Genomic DNA, 21,728 nt, shown 5'->3' with positions numbered 1-21,728 from the left:
AGGCAGATAGAAAGGAGAATACAGATTCCAAAGCAGGCTCCAGGCTTGAGCTGTGAGCAGAGCCTGATACAGGGCTCAAACTCACAAACTGTGAGATCATGACCTAAGCCGAAGTCAGCCACTTTACCGACCGAGCCACCCAGGCGCCCCTGAATAGATTTAGAACCTATGAGTTGGTGAATGTAAAAAGCTTAGTGTCTGCCTCAGAGTAGACACTCAAATAGCTATAAACATGTTCTTAAAAGAATGTCAATGTCTTGTGGTGCCTTGGGGTACCTGGTTGCTGATTCTTGATTTTGCTTCAGGTCATGATCTCACGGTTTGTGAGATTGAGCCCCATCGGCTTCACACACACAGCAAAGAGCCTGCTTGGGATTCTTTCTCTCCTCTTCTCCCTCTCCTCTGCTTATGTGTGTGCACGGGGGCGCACTCTCTCAAAAGAAACTTTCAATGGCTATTCTCATTTTGGGTCTAGGGTAACTCTTAGGTTGTATCCCTCTCTGGCACCCACACAAGTGACCTATACTCATCTTTATGGGTTTATTACCTCATAGTAATTTATACTCTTATTTTTTTTATTTTAGGACATTTAGAAATTTGAGTGTTTCTCCCAGTGGGGCATTTTAAAAGATTGTAAAAAGACGATGGCCTTCTCATTTTTTTATGTAATTGAGAAATAGCCTTTCCACTGATTAAATGTCATTCCTTACAACTCCTGACTCCTAGTGCTCTGCCATGTGCAGGGTGGTTATGTAGTAAATATTAAGTGGAAAATCACTGAAATTAAGTGTAGCATGATGTCATTACATTGCAACTGGGAGAGCACTGTGCCATCCTTGATATAGAAGCTGGGCATGGAGAAGATACTGGTAAGTACTTAGCTTCCTCATTTCATGTGTCAACTTTTGTTCTAAATACAGCTGTAGTTTAGAGAGCAAGGAGAACCATACATATTTCTGCTCATGGAGTAAATCTGGGTGCCACTTAGAATATAGCCTATCTAGCATCTGAGTTTGTTTCTGAGAGCAAAGGTGATGATCAAAACGTAAAACACTCAGCCCAACAATTCTCTGCTTTTATTTTACTTAATAGGTAGATTCTTGTTAGCCTGCACATTTTATTTCCAGTATCATAAAAAACCTTCGTGTATGATTCTTTTATTTCTTGACACACACACATAAATGGATCAAAAAATATGTTCACTTAGAAAAACTGACTCCAACCAAAAACTCAAAACAGCTATCTGTGAGATTAGATTTCCTATAAGGTAGCATTGTCCACTTACATGCCCATGTTTCTAACCCAAGCTAAGAGGCTGGAAAAAGAAACCTGGAATAGTCCCAAGTGAATTTGGGAAGGAAGGCAGAGATGTGAGGAAACCTAAGATTTCTCAGAAATGGTTTTAAGTGGGGAGCCTCTAATCCTACCTGGATAGTGCTTTTCTGTGGGTTTCTCAGCATGAGTCCAAACCTCACAAAGCACCTTCAAAGACTGGGTTACCTAGTGTCACAAGTATGGCAGTATGTCCAATAGGCTGGATATAGGGGCCATGTAAATAACAGTAACATCAAATCAAGGACCAGATGCTAAGATGTCCCCTTGTGTCCCACAGCCGGAAGAATAAATAGTTGAACTCTAAGTAGTTTTCCGCTTCTTGGCAGATGGCCGTTCAAATACATCTCGTACCCCAGCTGCCTTTTGTTTAAAGAACTTTGTGTTCTGGGCACTCTCTTGGCCCCATGCTGAGTCAAAAGAGGTGGTGTCCTGATCCACAAGGTGGGTGTATTTGGTGCGACCAGAGCGCCCGAAGTTCTTGACCTGAAAGAAGGATAGATGATGACTTATACCACCAAATATCATGTCCCAGCCCTCAATACATTACTTCTCTCTTGCTTGTTCTTAAGGTACCCCATTACCTGCATGACTTTGGGAAGAATGGTTTTGTTGAAATGATCCTCCAGAGTAGGTGCACTGAAATCTCTCTTGTATACTTCTTCATCCTCATCCTGTAGAAAAGAATCTTATTAATCTTGTGGTTATTTCCCATATATTCAAATCACAAATTTATTAAGCCACAAGGGATACAAAGAAGGTACTGAACCTATTCTTCAAGAGCTTACATCTAGTTGAGAGATGATACTTCTTTTTCCCTTTGTGTTGTCTTTTTCTTTCCTAAATGTAAACATTTCCTGAAGGTTGGCTATATTCTCTGAACTCAATATGTTCATTCAGTCATAACTCCGACTCTGTAGAAGCCTCTACAGGCTCCTAATGTCTGCTCCTGAATTTTCTGCTGCCCATTGTATATCTTACCTTGGATATTTGGATGGGACTTCAGACTCACATCTAAAGTGAAAATCATTTCCCTAACCTTTCCAAACCAATCTCTTTCTAGCTTCTTCCATTAGTAGGAACAACATTTTCTTAATTACCCAAATTAAAAATTTGAGTAATCTTTATGCACAATGAGTTGCCAATTTTTTTTTTTTTAAATTTGAATCCAAGTTAGTTAGCATATAATGTAATGATTTCAGGAGTAGATTTTAGTGATTCATTACTTACATATAACATCCAGCACTCATCCCAGCAAATGCCCTCCTTAATGCCCATCACCCATTTTTTAGAGAGAGTGAGCAAGAGAGTGGGGGGAGGCAGGGACAGAGAGAGGGAGAGAGAATCTCAAGTGGGCTCCATGCTCAGCACGGAACCCAATGTGGGACTCCCATCTCATGACCCTGAAATCAGTCAGACACTCACCTGACTGAGCCACCCAGGTGCCCCACCACTTCCTATAAGTTCCCATTATCTGGGGTGTAGTGTTTTCTTGGAATCAATCTTACACACTACAACTAGATTTTTTCCTAAAACACTCTCATACATTTGCCACAGTCACAAACTTTCAGTGGTTCTCTGTTTTGTTAAATATGCACAACTCTATAATAGTCAAGGCCAAATACTATATAGCTTTAATCTACCTCTCCTTGCAACTTCCCTTTATAGATGATACTTTTTGCCTCCCCTCCTAGTCCATTCACCTGGAATGTCTTCCTACTATACAAGTCAGAAAGTTTACACATCTTAAATGTCACCTCCTTTACTCTTTTCCATCTACAAAATAAAACCTCTCCCTCTTCAGAAGTCCCACAGTATTTTCGCTTGTCCTTTTGTTATAGTACAGTATATATTTGCCTTAGCCCCATTTTTAGGTTGTAAGCCATCTGAGGGGCACGAATTACATATCCTCTAGCAGTGTTAAACAGTAGTGCTCTTAAGGTGCCTGGCTGGCTCAGTTCTTATCTCAGTTCTTATCTCAGGGTCATGAGTTCAAGCCCTATGTTGGGCATGGAGTCTACCTCAAAACAAAACAAAAAAAACCAGTAGTGCCCTTTACATAGTAAATGCTCAAAAGGTTATTTAATTAACTATAAAATAACTATAGAGAATAGTTTCACATCAACCTGTTAGTTAAAACCATAATGTTATGATACAAATTACAAACATGCTGAAGGAATTAAAACAGCACCATCTTGGTTAAGGACAACTTTGTGTAAGAGTGGAGTCCTTTAGGGGCGCCTGGGTGGCGCAGTCGGTTAAGCGTCCGACTTCAGCCAGGTCACGATCTCGCGGTCCGTGAGTTCGAGCCCCGCGTCAGGCTCTGGGCTGATGGCTCAGAGCCTGGAGCCTGCTTCCGATTCTGTGTCTCCCTCTCTCTCTGCCCCTCCCCCGTTCATGCTCTGTCTCTCTCTGTCCCAAAAATAAATAAACGTTGAAAAAAAAATTCTTTAAAAAAAAAGAGTGGAGTCCTTTAACCATACATACTTTTGGAGTATTTTCTCTTCAGCTATAGAAAGGCTTTAAAGATAAGACAGACAGTTTTTGTGAGATCTACTTTTCTCCTTGTTAGGGTGGAGAGTCTCTCAATCTCAGAAGATATTTTAACTTCACTCTCCTCACTCTCCTTATCCAGATAAGAAGAGTTTATTGAATATGTGAACCAAAAGACTTTCATGTAACCCTTTCCTTACGTATCTTAGTCAGCAATGCTTCATAATTTTGTTTAGCAAGTATTAACATATGAATAGCATCATCGTAAAAATGGTTAGCATTCATACTATGTAAAATTCTGCATATTAAGAGCTCCACAGTAGTGTCCTACATACAATATATTGTAATGGCTCCAAATTATATTGTGTCAGCCAGAGCACTCTGTTCCTGGGGCCTGCCAGCACTTCTGTTCACGGGGCCCCCGCTCCCGTGCCAGAGCTGAGATGAGGCTCCACTTCACACCAAGTACCAGGAGAACAGGCTCTTCCAAAACAGCCTTAGAGAAATTCATAATTTCCATAGACTCCAATCTAGAAATTTACATGGGCGGGGCACCCTGGAAGGCTCAGTTGGTTAAGTGTCTGACTCTTGATTTCAGCTCAGGTCATGATTTCACGGTCATGAGTTCAGGCCCTGCATTGGGCTCTGCACTGACTGTGGCTTGGGATTCTCTCTGCCCCTCCCATGCTTGCTTGTCCTCTCTCTCCCAAAAAATAAATAAAAAAATAAAACTTAAAAAAAACCCACAAAAACAACTACATGGGCTGGAAAACTATACAATAAGCAAACATTTCCTGCTGAATAGACTGAAACTGATTTTGGAGGGGAATAAGGAACCCTCCACTGAAGTTTGAAAATTTTATTGGTTGTCTACAGTGAAAGGCAGGGATTTAGCTATAATGGAGGATATTTAGGGTTTGATATATAGCATTTGAAAAAACTACTTTAAAAAAAATTTTTTTTTAATGTTTATTTTTGAGAAAAAGAGAGAGAGAGAGAGAGAGAGAGAGGCAGGGGGGAGGAGCAGAGAGAGAGAGAAAGGCAGATACAGAATTCGAAGCAGGCTCCAGGCTCTGAGCTGTCAGCACAGAGCCTGATGCAGGGCTTGAACGCACGAACTGTGAGATCATGACCTGAGTCTAAGTTAGATGCTTAACCAACTGAACCACCCAGGCACCCCTGAAAAAGCTTTTTGATACAAACTCCTTTAGCGTCAGGAAATAATTTAACAAACCACATGGTATTATGTTAATAAATGCAATCAGTTCTCCCATTCTCTTTTTCTGACATGTCTCCATTAAGGAATTATCACTGGTATAATCTAAATAATTTGGAAGAAGTCTTCATCACTTTATAGGATTAAGAGACTCTATTATTGGCCTTAGTCTTTATATGAAGAACAAAATCTTGTTGATATACATAATGGTTGGTTAACCATTTTTTGGTTAGTTAGGTTTAAGTCATTTCCTGTCAGCTCAGAATGAAGTGAATTAAATTTTTGCATCCAAATATGAGTTAATGTAAAGCTATTTGCAGGACCTGATTTTTGCATAAGCAAAATTTCTCACTTGGCTATGAACAGTGATATCTAATTGGTTGTGGGAATCTAAACAGTCTAGGATGTATCTATTTAGATCACTATCTCGGTATTTCGTTCCTCAATTCTTCTATTACATCATTTCCTCCTGAGAGCGGGAGCCAAAAGAGAATAGTTGCTGCTACTTCTAAAATCCTGCTGCCAAATCGTTTTTTCTATCGGGTTTATGTTCTTCAGACGCAAAAAGTAACTGAGAAAATTGACCATTGGCAAGTGAAAGTAACATCCCAAGACAGTTTATTCTTGGAGGGAAAAAAGAACTCACAGATTTGGAGTTATTTCTACAGACCAACCTTCCCATTCCCTTTTCATTTCTTACCATGAAGAAGGCACCCCGGTGATAATACTTCTGTAAGAACTTATATTTGCCCTTCACAGCTTTGTTGGTAATAACTTTGCCATTTGCCCGAAGCTCAGCTCGCCTCTCTTCCTCAGTCAGGTTTCGCATTCGTTCAATTTCTGCTTTCTCCTTCTCAAGACTGTGAAGAAAACAAAACTGTCAGTACCATTCCAGTTTCAGAAAGACTCAATTATCTGAACATAACGCAGTCTCATCTCCTTTCAAGCACTATTTACTTTCTTCAATTCTAGTCATTGCCTGTTAGGAATTCAGATCAGGAGACCAAGATATAAAAAGTTGATGTAGTCTTCATTATTGCAAACTTCCAAAAGTTGATTCTAACCTTTAAAGGTTCAGGCATACTATTACTGCTTGATTTTGCAAAGTTATTAATTTCCCCTCCCTAAAAAGCCTACTTGGCTTAAAAATATCCAAATTTAACTTGTGTTAAGATTTTACTGGTATTTCTTTAGTAGTCCTATATATACTTACATGTCACAAACCAAGGGTTAACCATCATTAAGTAGATTGCTATGAAATAAACCTTTTTGGGAGAAGGGGTCAAAGATCCCCTCCCTCCAGAAAAATACAAATATACACATAATGTTGTATACAATTTTAAAGGGTACATGGATCCCTTGAAATCCAGGATAAAAATCTTAGGAACTGCAGGCTGAGGACAGAGTTTTCTAGTGATGGTTTCCCTTTGCAATCTGGGATTACTCTCGTTCCTAGTAATGTTTAAGAATGGGTGATCCAGCTCAGAAATGATTCTACTCTAACAACAGGGACTGTGGTAGATTACTTAAATGCCACAAATTCTTCCCCTCACCGTTATGCATGCCCCTTTGCAGAAATGACATGCGTGCCTCAAAGAGGTCAGTTTCCCCCTTTACCCTCTTGGAATACTGCCATGAGACTGTTACATAAGGAAGCCAATCTAGCCCACTGAAGAAGTAAGGCATTCTAGCTGGTAGTCAGGATTAACTAATGGACATGTGAATGAAGCCATTTTGGACTTTCTAGCCCAGTAAGTCCTCTAGCTGGATACAGCTCTGTAAGAGAGACCAGGTGAAACCAGCAGAGGAACTCTTTAGCCAACCTCCAAAACTGTGAAGAATAATCAATTGTTTCAAGTCACCAAATTTTGGGTTGGGTTTTTATAAATGATAAACTTGTGTGTGTCTACTATGAAACTACAGGGAGTATTGGCTGGCACTCTATCATAGAGAAACACCAAGAAAAGTGTTTCTTTTCCCTGATTTTATTGTAATAAGCCACTTTCTAATTATGGGAAACTCACCCAGTTGCAGGAACCCTAAAGAAAGTTAGAATGGAACTCACAGTAGGTGTTGAGTCTTACAGCTACCCTACTAGGAATCTGTCCCATTAGTGGTATCAAACTCTATGCCCATCTTATTACTCACGCTTCTCGATCTTCTCTGTCCCTCTTGATTCTCTTTAGCTCCCGAACTTTCCATGCCTCATATTCTTCCTCATCATTTTCATCATCAGTATTGAGAGCATCTAGGGCAGCCAGGGACCGCTTGTTCTCCTCCAGTTCTTTCTTGGTCTCCTCTTCTACAATCTGGGTAAGGAGAACGATTTAACTGCTGAACTTCCTTGTTTTCCTCAGACAAACCTAAGCATACTCCTCCTTGTGTGCAATCCTCACAGCCACTCCCAGTACCTTGAGTGTGTACTTGCGCCTCTCCTCAGCCATGCGTTTTGCTTCCTGCTCCAGCTCCTTTTGTTTCAATGCTTCAGCCTCACGTTCTTGAACTGTTACTCTGTCCTTCCTGCAGCACAGAGGTCCTGTTAATTGCCCAAAGCCCTTAGCGTGGAGCTCTTTGTCCTCAAACTCAAGTCCCATCCAAATCAGAAAAAGCCCAACAATCACTGGCTCTATTATTTGCAACGAGCCAAAACAGGTAGTCTCCTCAGGTATTTACAGCATCACAATTCCATTCATTTTTGAGAACTGCCTGAATAGTAAGGAACCTGCCGGACTGTAAGTAGTAGGATTTCTCGCCATTAGGAAAGGAACAGGAATTTACTCTTCAAGTTTAATTTTGTGCTCTTTAACTGGAAAGGGAGATGTGAAAATCAACTTGGGCTCTCTGCTACCTCCAAGATATTCCTCAGCAAATATTCTGCACAGGTAGGGAATTGGGTAGAAGACTTTTGCTTGGTGCTTACATTTCAGAAAAGCATGAGGTAGAAAAGAGGCTTCTATCCTTAGACCTGGAAAGTAGTAGCTCAGGCCTGGTTTGTGAGATACTTACTTTCGAATGAAGACAGGCTTAAGGCGAGGCTCCATCTCATCTTCACTGTCTGTGTACTCTTCATACTCAGATTCTGATTCTGACTCCTCCCCAGAACGTCCCTCATCTTCCACCTCCATGACTTCCATCTCTTCATTTTTTCTCTCCTGTGCTCGCTGACGCATCATGCCACGGCGCCGCTCTATTTCCTATCAAGTTATATGTCCAAGTCAGTCAGCCCAATGACCTGTGCTCTAAGGCAGCTTTTTATTTTTCCCTCATCAACCTTAACAAATTCTGATACTAGTAAATACAACATAGCACCATTTTCTTTGTATGTGCGTGTGTGTGAGAGAGAGGGTACAAGTGAGTGAGGGGCAGAGAGAGAAAGAGAGGGAGAGAGAGAGGGAGAGAGAGAGGGAGGGAGAGAGAGAGGGAGAGAGAGAGGGAGGGAGAGAGAGAGAGAGAGAGAGAGAGAGAAGCAGGGTTCACTCAAAGCAGGACTTGAGCTCACCCGGTGTGGGACTTCACAAGCTGTGAGATCATGACCAGAGCCGAAGTCAGATGCTTAAAAGACTGAGCCACCCAGGCACCCAGGACTATTTTATTTTCAACTCTATTTACAACCAATAGGGAACACTGGATCAGAATCCTGCCAAAAGCAGTAAGCTTGTGCCTTTGGGACCTCAACAAAGAATAGGCCCCAACTTTTTCTTGGAACTAGAAAGAATTTTCCATTTTCCTTTTTTATACCTCATCATCAATTTCTTCCTCTTCTTCTTCACTGCTATCTTCTCGTTCCATGCGCCACGCATCTCCTTCTACTTCTGAGTCACTTTCTCCTACCACTTCAGGTTCCACTATTTTCCGATGGCGAGCCAATCTGAAAAACAGCATCTTCAGGTGTAACACCAATATCACAAAAACGAAAGAGCACCAACCACATTCCTTACTCGTAGAGCACCTGGATATGTTTGCTTTTATTGGTACTGAAGTCTTAAATATCATATGGTTTCACTCATGCGGAATTTAAGAAACAACACAAATAAGCAAAGGGAAAAAATAATATACAAAGCAAGAAACAGACTCTTAATTATAGAGAACAATCTGATGGTTACCAAAGGGGAGGAGTTTGGAGGTATGGGGTTAAATAGGTGATGGGGATTAAAGAGTGCATTTGTCATGATGAACACGGAGTGATGTATGGAAGTGCTGAATCACTATATTGTATACCTGAAACTAATGTAACACTGTATGTTAACTAACTGGAATTAAAATAAGAATTAAAAAAAACAAACAAAAAACAACTTAAGTCTTGAGAGGGGGAAACTGAGGTACAAATAAAAGAAACTAATTTTAAGTGTCAGGAACTAGAGTATACTATGTCAAGTAAAATAAGTCAGTCAGAGAAAGACAAATATCGTATCATTTCATTCATATGTGTAATTTAACTTAAGAAATACAACAGATGAACATAATGGAAGAGAAGGAAAAATTAGAGAGGGAGGCAAACCATAAGAGACTTTTAAATACAGAGAACAAATTGAGGGTTGCTGGAGGGGTGTTGGGTGGGGGGATGGGCTAAATGGGTGATGAGCATTAAGGAGGGCACTTGTTGGGATGAGCACTGAGTGTGGTATGTAAGTGATAAATCAGTGAATTCTACTCCTGAAACCAATACTACACTATATGTTAACTAACTTGAATTTAAATAAAAACCAACCAACCAACCATAATTAAACCAATACAGATATAGCATTTGCAATTCAAAGTGCTCAAAAAAACCCCCACAAAAAACCAAAACAAAACAACAAAGTGTCAGAGTAAATAGTCAAGTTGGATTAAAACATTAAATGTAAGCTGAGGCATCATGAGGCACTGTAACAAACATATGTGCTGGGATTGATTTATAGCTCCAGGTGGTTCGGTTTCAACATTAGATCACACTAGGGTTCTTTTCAGTGACACTGCATCTTTGTGAAACTGGATTTTTGGGGACTCCTGTATTAAAAAGCAAGTACTCCAAGAAGATCAATATGGTACAGGATATGAGAGTGACATTGCCATTCTGATTCCAAAGTTGGAGAAGTTGTCAGTGCCCAAAAGGCACACAAACCCCACTAATAAGTGATTATGGTTATGTAAGAATGAAATAAAAAAAAAACTTGGGGCATGCGTGTGGCTCAGTTAAGCATCCGATTTCAGCTCATGTCATGATCTCACGGTTTGTGAGTTTGAGCCCCACGTCGGGCTCTGTGCTGACAGCTTGGAGCCTGGAGCCTGCTTTGGATTCTCTGTCTCCCACTCTGCCCCTCTCCCGCTCATGCTCGATCTCTCTCAACAATAAAAAAATAAAGAAAATTGAAACAGTAAAAAAAAAAAAAAAAAAAGAATGAAATAAAAATGTTCCTTCTTTTGTGTGTATTGTATTTTGCAAATGGCTTTAAATGTTAAAATGTGAATTTTTAGAAATTACTTGGATCTAACTACTTAATAAACAAAACTGTTTAGGCCTGGGGGCTCTCTGAAAAAATTCCTAAGACAATATGAACTATGAAAGTTTGAGACATCTGGTTTACTTTGTAAGGTAATGTCTCAATTAACTCACAACATACAAAATCCTTCAATGGGAGGCTCCCTTTCCTATATGAGACCATTTATTCATCTGGCCTTTTTTCCTACTTCATCAGTGTCATTTCCCCTCATTAGCCTTTAAAACAAGTGAGTGGATTAATTCAATTTCTCAAATTTTAAGACTCCTCTTAACAAACCAACCAGTGGTTTGTGCTTTCTATTTCCTTAGTGAGTTAATTTGGGCCTCTGGACCAGAGGTAACCTCATGTTTACTGGTTGCCACTTGCTGGTTATGTACCTTTGGTCATGTTATTTTCCTAACCCCTTTGTGCCTCAGTTTCCTCATTTGTAAACTAGGATAATAGTACATACCTTACAAGGTTATTGGGTAGATTACATTAGGAAATTTACTTGAACAGTGTCTGGCACATAGTAAGTACTGTTCAAGTACTAGCTCTTATTGTTGTTGTTCTTGTTAAGTAACCTGTAGGGGTTTAGGTCCAGGGAAACATAACCCTAGTCATTACCTCTCTTCCACATCTTCACTAATACGGTTCTGCAAACGCCGCAGTCGAGGGTCGCTGGATGAATCCTCCTCCTGTTCCTCAGGCTCTGCTTCTTGTTCTTTGGCTTTCTTGATGAACTGAAATTCTTCATCCTCCTCATCTGAGGACTCCATAGGGGCATAGTCTGGCCTCTTTCCCGACACATAACGTTTTACCTTCACTTTCTCCATCGAAATCTCACCTGGGTGATAAAGATAATGTATTATGTTTCAGCAGCCTCTTTCCCAATGTCCTTGAACCTTTGCCTTTGCAGGTAGAGCCCTGTATTCCTGGTAAACAAGAGTTGAAGCAGGAGAAGAGAGCCATTATCCAACCATCTATTCATCTAATGGTGTTTTCTTCTTTTTTATTTTTTGTAATATTTGTTTTATTTTTCAGAGAGGGACAGACCATGAGTGGAGGAGGGGGCAGAGAGAGAGGAAGACCCAGAATCCGAAGCAGACTCCAGGCTCCGAGCTGTCAGCCCAGAGCCTGAGGCTTGAACTCATGAGCTGTGAGATCATGACCTGAGCTGAAGTTGGACGCTTAACCGACTGAGCCACCCAGGTGCCCCATTCTTTTTTTTTTTTTTTTTTTTTTAATATTTTCTATTTATTTTTGAGAGGGAGAGAGACTATGTGCAAGTGGGGGAGGGGCAGAATGAGAGGGGACAGAGGATTCAAAGTGGGCTCTGTGCTGATAGCAGAGAGCCTGATGTGGGGCTCAAACTCAGGAACTGTGAGATCATGACCTGAGCCAAAATCAGACTGAGCCACCCAGGTGCCCTGTAACATATTATTTAAAGTTTATGTATTTTAAGTTACATAATCTTAACAACAGATATTATGCTTAATGATAAATTAGAAGCATTCCTTTAAAAAACAGTGGGCATCCTTACATTGTCCCTATCACACCTTCTAGTCAACATTTTATTATGGTTCTAATTAGGGCAATAAGAAAAAGAGACAAAAGGTAAGGATTGAAAAGGAAAAAAACTCACAATTTGCAGACTATAATAAATTATGCAGAAAATAAAAGATTAACAAACAGGCAAGCTAAAAATGAATTCAGGGAGAATGCTTAATAAATGTTGGATAAAAATAAGGGTACCTGTACATTAGCTACATAAATTAGAAAATAAAGTTTAAACATATTATTTACAGGGGCGCCTGTGTGGCTTAGTCATTTAAGCGTCTGACTCTTAATTTTGGCTCAGGTCATATCTCAGTTTGTGAAACTGAGCCTCAAGTCAGGCTCTGTGTTGACAGCATGGAGTCTGCTTGGGATTCTCTCTCTCCTTCTGCCTCTCTCCCACTTGTGTGCACACTCACGTGCTCTCTCTCTCTCAAAGTAAATAAATAAACTTAAAATAAATACTATTTACAATAGTAACTAATCTATAAGATACCAAGGAATAAATTCAACAAATGATCTACAAAGTTTTTTAGAGGAAATATATATCATTACATTGGAAGATCCAAAAGATCTAAATAAGTGAGAAATATATCCTATTCAAGGAAGAGAGAAGATGACAACTGTGCCCAAGTTAATCAATAAATGCATGACCTGTAATTTTAATTTTTTTTATCTTTATTTTTGAGAGAGAGAGAGAGAGAGAGAGAGAGAGAGTGAGTGAGATCAGGGGAGGAGCAGAGAGAGAGGGAGACACAGAATCCGAATCAGGCTCCAGGCCCTGAGCTGTCAGCACAGAGCCCGACATGGGGCTCGAACTCACGAACCATGAGATCATGACCTGAGCCCAAGTCAGACGCTCAACTGACTGAGCCACCCAGGCGCCCCTGCGTGACCTGTAATTTTAAGGCAATTCCATTCACAGTTGTCCTCAGGTTGATTCTAAAATTGCATGGAAAAATAGGAGGTCAAAAAGAACCAAGGGAATCCTGAAGAACAAGGTGAGGCCAAACACCTTAACATACCTCACCAAAGAAGATACACAGATGGCAAATAAGCATATTTGCTTCAAATCATATGTCATCAGGGGAATGAAAAATAAAACAATGAGATACCACTGCACATGTATTACAATAACCAAACTACAGAGCTCTGATAACACCAAAGGCTGGTGAGGATGTAGAACAAGAATGCTCATTCATTCTTGGTGGGAATGCAAAATGGCACAGCCACTTTGGTGGTTTCTTATAAAACTAAGCATACTCTTACCATATGCTGCAGCAACTGCACTCCTTGGTATTTACCTGAAGGTGTTGAAAACTAATGTTCACACAAAAACTTGCACACTGATATTTATTTAAGCTTTTTCATAATTGTCAAAACTTGGAAGGAACCAAGATGTCCCTCTCTAGGTGAATGAATAAACTATGGTATGTCTACACAATGGAATATTATTCAGTGCTAAAAGGAAATGAGCTATCAAGCCATAAGACATGGGAAAACTTACACACATATTACTATATGAAAGAAGCCCATCTGAAAAAGCTACATACTCTGATTCCAAATACATGACATTCTGGAAAAGGCAAAAGTATGGAGACAGTAAAAAGATCAGTGGTTGCCAAGGGTTGGGCTGGGGGAGGGATGAATAGGCAGGGCACAGAGAATGCTTAGGGCAGTGAAAATACTGTGTACAATACCATAATAATGGATGTAGGTCACTAAATGTTTGTCTAAACCCATAGAAGATACAATGCCAAGAGTAAACCTTAATGTAAACTATGGGTTTTGGTGATTATGCTGTGTCAATGTAGATTCAGCAATTGCAAAAATATATCACTTTGGTAGGGGATGTTGATAATGGAGAAGGCTGTGCCTGTGTGGGGGCAGAGGGTATATGGGAAACGTGAACCTAAAACTGATCTAAAAAATAAAGTTTTAATGAAAAAAATGGTGAAGTGGGGGAGGGTTTTTGTATCAGATTGCAAGGCTTATTTAAACTTACAGTAATTAAAAAAAAAAACAACTTACAGTAATTGAAACAATATGTCATTGACTCAGAGGATACATAGAGACCAATGGAGCAGATTAGAAAGCAGACAAACCTACATACAAGAGCTTGGTATATTACAGAAGCAACATTAAAATGTAGTGGAGAATGGATGGGCTAGTCAAACAATGGAGCAGTAGGGACAACTGGTTAACCATAAGGTAAACAGTAAAATTATATCTCTGACACCACACACACAAAATTCCAGATGGATTAAGACCCAAGTGTGAAAAACCTAACTTAAACATTTACATCCCTATTGAATAAGCTCTTTAAATTACAGTCTGTCTTGCACAATTGTGTATTCAATCCTATTTAGTATATACAAACACTTAGATGATAGAAAATATTTTTAGGGGTGTCTGGGTGTCCGACTTTTGATTTCGGCTCAGGCCATGATCTCATGTTTGGTTTGTGGGATCAAGCCCCAGGTCAGGCTCTGCAGTGACATCACGGGATTCTCTCTCTTCCCCTCCTCTGCTTGCACTGTCTCTCTCTCTCAAAATAAATAATAAAAACATTAAAATATATATATAATTTGAATATCTATAATCTCAGTACAGGGAAGGATTTCTTACAAAATATACAAACATCACAAGCTATAAAAGATAAAGTTGGTAAATATGATAACACTAAAATTAAAAATGCCTATGAAACAGAAAAGTCCAAAATTAAAGTGAAAAGACAAGCCAAAAAACCAAAACAAAATGGGAAACAGATATGACAGACTTGGGATATAGAAAAACAAACCAAGTAGAAAATAGGTAAATGACAGAAACAAGTAATTCAGAGAAGAGAAAACCTAGAGAACTGATAAATATATGAAGATGCCTTGCCTTGTAATTAGGGAAATGCAAATTAAAATAATGAGATATCATTTCATACCCATTGGAATGGGCAAAATTAAAAAAAACCTGATACGATCAACTGTATTGATGAATATATGGGGAAATACAAACTCTTAATGCTCTTACAACCCACGTGGAGAGCAACTGGAAATGGCCAGTTACGGGGCACCTGGGTGGCTCAGTTGGTTGTGTCCAACTCTTGACGTCGACTCACGTCTGTATTTATCAAAGCATACTTGTCAAAAGCCACGTTGAATTAAAAAATAAAGACAAGCTGCACAAGGGTAGGTACAGTTTATTTAAAATACAAAAAAGAGGGGTGCCTGGATGGCTCAGTCACTTGAGCTCCTGACTTCGGCTCAGGTCATGATCTCATGGTCCGTGGGTTAAGGCCACGTCGGACTCCGTACTGACAGCTCAGAGCCTGGAGCCTGCTTCTGATTCTGTGTCTCCCACTCTCTGCTCCTCCCCTCCTTGCACTAAATCTCTCTCTCTCAAAAAAATAAACATTAAAAAAATTAAAAAAAAGAAAGAGCTGATACTATTTTCCAAAATTCTCCTTGAAAAAATACTCTTTAGTTTAACTCCCCAAACAGATAATAGTGTTCCTTCTTCTATCTGCCCTGGAATCCTATTCATCCTTTAAGGATCAACTTATATGCTACCTTCTTCAAGAAGCTTTCCTTGATTACACCAATTTGAAGAGATTATTCCTTCTCTGCCCTTCCACATCGTTTGGTTTATATCACCTATGTGACAGGAATCACAGTTGTGAAAAACTGCACACTGCTTAGAATGTGCCTCTTTTTACATGTCTCGCATCTACAATATGAATTTCTTAATACTGCCTTACACAAGTTTGTATTCAATTTAATACCGTCACTGCGTAGGTTGAAAGGAATAAAAAGTGTAATAAGACCTGGTTCCTGTCTCAAGGACGTTATGAGCTTGGGATGCAGTAGAGGGAGACAGACACATAAAATAATGTTAATTATAAAAGCAGCATAAACAGACGGCTATATTTAACAAAAAAGGGGCTGTATCCCGCACGACGCTCTGCAAAAGCAGGCATTCACTATGTATATTAGTATAATTTATACGTGGAGTCCAAGGAAAGAAGGGAGGGATGCTTGCTGTGACGGCAGAAGACAGGCAATAAGAACAAGATGAGATGAAAGTAGGTTTTTTTTTTCCTTTAAGCAAAGCGATTAGGGGCGAGTTTGATGAGAAAAGTCGAAGAAACACGGGGCAGGGTAATATTAAGGGTTGGTGGGGTTGGGGTGGTCTGTCTAGGTAGGTTTGAAGTATGCTGAGGAAAGAGGTAAGATCCGACTGGAAAACGGCTCAGCACAGTACCTTTTTCATTGCGAACTGGGACGGCCCCAGCCGTAGACTGAATGGGCGGTTGTTTCATGAGGGCGCTTGGGACCGACATGTTGATGGCAGCGGCGGTGACTCCCGAGACTTCAGTGATTCCAAACAGTGAACGGCGACAACGTCAACGACCAGAAAAGCCCACTTCTCCTAGAGGCGCTGGACACGGCTGTGCGACAGATAAAAACGCAACTTACAGCGGAGTTAGAAAAACCGGAAATACGCGACTAGAGGACTGTGGGATTGTGGGCGTCTCCCACTAGAAGGCCGAGTCTGTTATTGCGCATGTTCACAGGCTTCTCTAGCTTCCTTAGTCTCGCAGTGTTTGGACGGAACTTCTGGCGGGAAATTGCTTCCCGTTGGGCTTTGCTGTTAAACTCCTGTGGCGAGGAAGGTCCGAATTAAGGGGTCCCTCTTAAGTTGGTTTGAAGCTGAGGAAAATGGGATAGTGATCAATAAGAAGTTGAGCAGATAGTGAAGGGCAGTTTGACCATATTGTTGACAATTCAGAATTGGAGTTTAAGGAGCATAGAAGCCCTGCTAATAGCACTTGATTAGCTCAGTCGATGAAGCCGAGTGAGTTGTGGTGGGATATTTTTTGGTCGCGCGAGGGCAGGTGGTGGTGATTTAGGCCATTGCCATTAAAAAAAAATCCCCCAAGGGGCCTGGAGCGATGTCTGAGGTCAGAACAGTGTACTTTCAGGCTTAACAGTTTTTTCAATTTCTCAAGACCGCCCATTAAAACATTCCTGGCTAGACAGTGTATTTAAGTCCATAAGTATTTATAAAGTACTTGATGTGTTTACCGTGCTTAGCTCCCTAAGGAGTATGGAGCATTGTCTAAAGGTTTAAGTTTTGTTAGGGAATTCTTACAGTGCATACAGAATCGTAACAAATAGTAATTTACTAGCTGGGTTTGTAAAAAATATTGGGTGATTGTAAGTCAGAATACATTTCACCATAGAAAGGATTTTATAAATGCTGTGGTAGGGAGAGATGGCACAGCATGTACAGTCTTGAAATTCAGAGATATTTTGGTACATATCAAACACTATGAAAAGTATGAATAATTTTTATTACTAAGGAAACTATGAAAGTATAAACTATGAAAAGTTTATTAGTAAGTTTTGAGTCAAGCAGTGGTGAAAGTTTGGCAGGAACTACATCATGGAAGTCCCTAAAGTTAATGTTAATAGGATTAGTTCTCAAATTATTTCACCTGTGTTATTGGGTCTAGGCTGGGAGAGAAAATAAAATTGGGCAAATCTGGAGCCAGGAACAATGGAGGGCCCAGGTAACCAACCAGGGAAGTAATTTTGGGCTAGATAAGGATCTTAAAAATAGAGTACATAGAAATTTATATTTTGAATTTAACAGCTCCAAAACCGTGCTGTCCAGAGTAAATCTGATGGGAAACCAATTGTTTTGACTCATGGCAACCCGGGGCGGGGGTTAATATGGCTGTAACTAAAAATTACAGGGCACTAAAATCTTATTTATGTTACTTTGTGATACAAAAATGATTTCACAACCTTTCCCAAGCCTTTGGGCTTTATACGGTCATTATTAGGATCTTAGTTAATTGGTGGGCTTATGATCAAGTAAAATTTAAATCAGTTTATCAACTCTTGAAAAAAAATCAAAATACTTCCCTTCCTAGGAAGAAGGTAGTATGGTAGCCATATGGCATAATTTTCTCGTGTTGGGGTTATAAAGAACCAGGGAGCCCAGGTAAAGGGTGCATGTTGATTTCGATTTTCCCCGCTCTCTATCCATAAGTGCGTCTGAATCTTTTCCAGGCTCCCATTGCCAGGCAAGGTGGTTTTTCCAAGGTGGCGCAGAAGCGCCATTGTTTTTCAAAGCGAGATACTGGCATCAGCAGCATCAAAAATTCCGGGATCAAAGGTAAAAATGTGGATTCGGTCCAATCGCATCCCTAAAGAATTTGAGTTTTGATTGAGGCTGGTGAGCTTGACATGTATAGAGACCACCGTAATGCCCGTGTGCGGGGTCCCCTCCATTGGCCAGCTGGCGTCAGAGCTGGTCTGCGCAGCCCGCCAGGGCCCGCCCCCGCTCCCGTCCCCGCCCCGCTGCTCCTCCTCTACCCCCTCCCAGCACCTCCCGCCGAGATCTTGGCGGGAAGACGCCCGCTGCTAAGCCGCGAAAAGATGGGGTCGCGCTCAGCCAGCGAAGAAAAGGCGGGCTCCAGACAGCGACTCCAGGTGAAGGTGAGAAACGTCTGTTGTTCTCGGCTGTACTCCTGCCTCAGTGTTCGCGAGGGATTGCCGGGCACAGGCCTGGGAGGACACGAGGATTTGGCACCTTCCACCTTCGCACTCCAGAACTATTTTCAAAATTGCTCCTTGGGGCATCTCTCAACTAATGGGTTTTTCGGGGGTGTTGCTTCAAAAGATAATTGAGGATACCTGCCCTGATTTTCCTCTATGGAAACTAGACCTTCAGTATTGAGGAAGGTTTTTACCAATAACCCCCAAAATAGGGGCAGAGTGGGATCAGGGACCCTGCACTTGCTTTTGAAGCAGTTAATGCCGGCTTCTCACTCTGGAAATTCCAGTTACTCAGAAACTGACAGTTGCCATAGTCTCCTCAGTTATAAATGTAGTCATTATATTGTTATGTCTGCAGACTCATGGGTAAGAAATGCGCCCAGTATAATAATTAAATTCAGGCTATGAATTGGGTATTTAGATTATGGTGGGGAAAAAAGTTTCCTTACAAGCTAACAGTTTGGATTTATATTTTCATCAGGAATTAAGAATTAGATTTATTTTACACAGATCTGTAAGAGGAGGCATAGGATCTGGGGTTTTAATGCTCTGCTTTCTTTTATTGACCCAAATAGGTGAATGAATATAAAGAAAACCAAAACATCACTTGTGTATCTCTGAGACCAGTACAGACTACAGTTTTAGGAAAAACACCTAAGGTGTATCTTGTCCCGTTTTCACTCAGTAATTATAAGTCAGACCAATTTAAGCACCCCAAATCCCTATTGAATAAGAATTCTAACAATGAATTTGTATGTAAGAAATGTAAGAAGACTGAAATAAGGAAAACTTGCAGGAGGATTTTAACTCCAAAGATGGAAGCCACATCCTCCAAGACAGAATCCACCTTGCAAAAATCATCCTTAGATGTTTGTACTGAAAGTAACAAGCGACAACACAAGAGCACTTCAGATACAGTGATTCCCAGTGTTGATATGGAAAGCATTCAGAATCTAGACAGTGATGAAGATACCACACTAGGCCTGGTAAGAATTTAATTACTAGCTTATTCAAGTTTTTCTTATTTTACACTTTGAAGTTCTGATAAGCTTACACAGTCCAGGGTCTATGCATATTTAATTGAAATTTTATTTTTTAAATGCTTAACAGATTACTTCCTTGGTTAATTTTGCTCTTGGTTTTGATTTGTCCAGGAGAGGATTGACTTAATTTTCATTCTGTTTCCCTTTTTCTTCCTCTCAGTTTTTTGTAAATATTTTTGGGTTTACTCATGCTTTATGGTGTCTTGCTCATTTTTACATATTTACGCACAATGTGCCAGAAGAACTTGGCCTGTGGGACGTATGGCGTTTGAGTGACCCTTGATATCAGGGCAGGAAAATTAACATTAATTGATTAATATAGCTGAATATTTCCTCTAAATACAACAAGGGGAAAAATGATGGAGTAGAGAAGATACATGGAAAAAAAACTTATTAGTTCTATTTAAAATAATAGTTTGAATCAGTTTAAGAAATTAGGCGTCTAATTTTGGGGCTTCTATTACCTATCAGGGTGTTGTACTTCATTTAAAGTAACATATTTTGTGCAAGACAAGATGAAACCATACCACATGTCAAAAAGTTGATGGGACAGAAAGTGATGGTAGAGAAAGATAGGCTAATTTTGGTGGTGTTCTTTTGAAATAGGAATTCAATTTATGCTTTGTTGTCTCAGAGATAAGAACTAGGACCTTGATGGGAACTCATGGGTTAAGTCATTAGTGCATTGGATTGGGGATTGAAAGCTTAAGTTTTAGACGTGGCTGCTTCTAAGACACCTTGTGATTGTAAGCAAATTGCCTCTAAGTGAGGGAATTCAATAAGGCCCGAGATTCTCAACCTTTAGCCTATATCAGAATTGCCTGGAGAGTTGTTAAAACTCCATTGCAGGGCTCCATCACTAGAGTTTCTGATTCAGAAGTTTTGGAGTGGGGTAAGGAATTGGCATGTCTAACACGGTTTCCTAGAGATGCTATTGGTTCAGACTGGCATTTTGAGAACCAATGGATTAGATTATTTCTTTGGCCTCTTTGACTATAAGATTCTCAGTATATGAGGCTAAAGTAGATTTTTATTTTTTAATTTATTTTAAAGTGTTTTTTTTTGTTTTTAATTTTAATTCCAATATAGTTACCATACAATGTTATATTAGTTTCAGGTGTACAATATAGTGATTCAACAATTCTGTATACTACTCAGTGCTCATCATAAGTGTACTCTTAATCCCCTTCACTTATTTTACCTATCCCACTACCCACCTCTCCTCTGGCAACCATCTGTTTGTTCTTTATAGTTAAGAATCTGTTGTTTGGTTTATCTGTCTCTTTTTTTTCTGTGCTTATTTGTTTTGTTTTTTAAATTCTGCATGTGAGTGAAATCATATGGTATGTGTCTTTCTCTGACTGACTTCACTTAGCATTATACTCACTAGCTCCATCCATGTTACTGCAAATGGCAAGATTTCATTCTTTTTAAAAAAAATTTTTTTTTAATGTTTATTTTTGAGAGAGAGAGAGAGAGAGAGAGAGAGAGAGCGCGCGAGCGTGAGAGGCGGAGGGGCAGAGAGAGAAGGAGTCCCAGAATCTGAAGCAGGCTCCAGGCTGTGAGCTGTCAGCACAGAGCCCAACATGGGGCTCGAACTCACAGACTGTGAGATCATGACCTGAGCTGAGGTCAGACACTTAACTGACTGAGCCACCCAGGTGCCCCATGATTTCATTCTTTTTTATGACTGAATAATACTCCATTTCATGTATATACCACATCTTCTTTTCCTTTTTTTTTTTAATTAAGATTTAAAGATTTTTTTAAGTAATCTCACCCGTTGTAGAGCTCGAACTTATAACCCCGAGATCAAGAGTGCCATGTTCTGCTGGCTAAGCCAGCCAGGTACGCCCCCACCCCCCCGATCTTTATCCATTCATCTATCGAGATTTTAATTTGATTTAAGGATATAGAGTCAGAAATTAGAACATTTCTAAGTAAGTACTGAAGCTAGTCAAGTAGAGTTATAAATGCCCAGCATACATTTTCTTCGGACAAACTGAAAGATCTAACATCTTTTATACGACATTTCATTCTTTTCTCTTCCTTTTCATTAGTTATCTTT

At 40.0% G+C, this 21,728-nt stretch overlaps 2 protein-coding genes across 7 annotated transcripts in view; one reads left to right on the top strand and one right to left on the bottom strand.

The window, feature by feature from the left end:
• Window positions 1-1,057: 1,057 nt before the first annotated feature.
• MFAP1 (microfibril associated protein 1) lies at window positions 1,058-16,444 on the bottom strand. Its single transcript, XM_015064836.3, has 9 exons — window positions 16,312-16,444; window positions 11,128-11,347; window positions 8,780-8,909; window positions 8,048-8,235; window positions 7,453-7,561; window positions 7,190-7,350; window positions 5,742-5,901; window positions 1,917-2,006; window positions 1,058-1,818 (listed from the first exon to the last, which is right to left on the bottom strand). The coding sequence occupies exons 1-9, from the start codon at window positions 16,388-16,390 to the stop codon at window positions 1,636-1,638; spliced, it is 1,320 nt and encodes a 439-aa protein (XP_014920322.1). The 5' UTR covers window positions 16,391-16,444; the 3' UTR covers window positions 1,058-1,635.
• Window positions 16,445-16,458: 14 nt separating this feature from the next.
• The window catches only part of WDR76 (WD repeat domain 76), a 62,134-nt gene continuing 56,864 nt past the window's right edge, over window positions 16,459-21,728 (top strand). Inside the window, exons 1-3 of one of the 6 annotated variants that reach the window (XM_053224080.1) lie at window positions 16,459-16,723; window positions 18,129-18,234; window positions 19,414-19,603. In XM_053224080.1, coding sequence (XP_053080055.1) covers window positions 16,615-16,723; window positions 18,129-18,234; window positions 19,414-19,603 — 405 coding nt within the window. In that variant the 5' untranslated portion in view covers window positions 16,459-16,614. The other 5 variants (XM_053224081.1, XM_053224078.1, XM_053224079.1 and 2 more) reach the window with 5 other exon arrangements.

The sequence above is a fragment of the Acinonyx jubatus genome, chromosome B3, assembly GCF_027475565.1.
Source record: "Acinonyx jubatus isolate Ajub_Pintada_27869175 chromosome B3, VMU_Ajub_asm_v1.0, whole genome shotgun sequence".
NCBI classification, from domain to species: Eukaryota; Metazoa; Chordata; class Mammalia; order Carnivora; family Felidae; genus Acinonyx; species Acinonyx jubatus.
This window is presented reverse-complemented; position numbering and strand designations above follow the sequence as displayed.

Bases quoted from the DNA above. Each gene is read 5' to 3' on its own strand.
- MFAP1 (XM_015064836.3), bottom strand. From the start codon at position 16,390: ATGTCGGTCCCAAGCGCCCTCATGAAACAACCGCCCATTCAGTCTACG. The intron at 8,910-11,127 runs GTAATGACTAGG...GCTGTTTTTCAG, and splicing joins AGTGAAGATGTGGAAGAGAG to ATTGGCTCGCCATCGGAAAA. The intron at 5,902-7,189 runs GTGAGTAATAAG...TTTTCTTCACAG, and splicing joins GACAGAGAAGATCGAGAAGC to TCTTGAGAAGGAGAAAGCAG.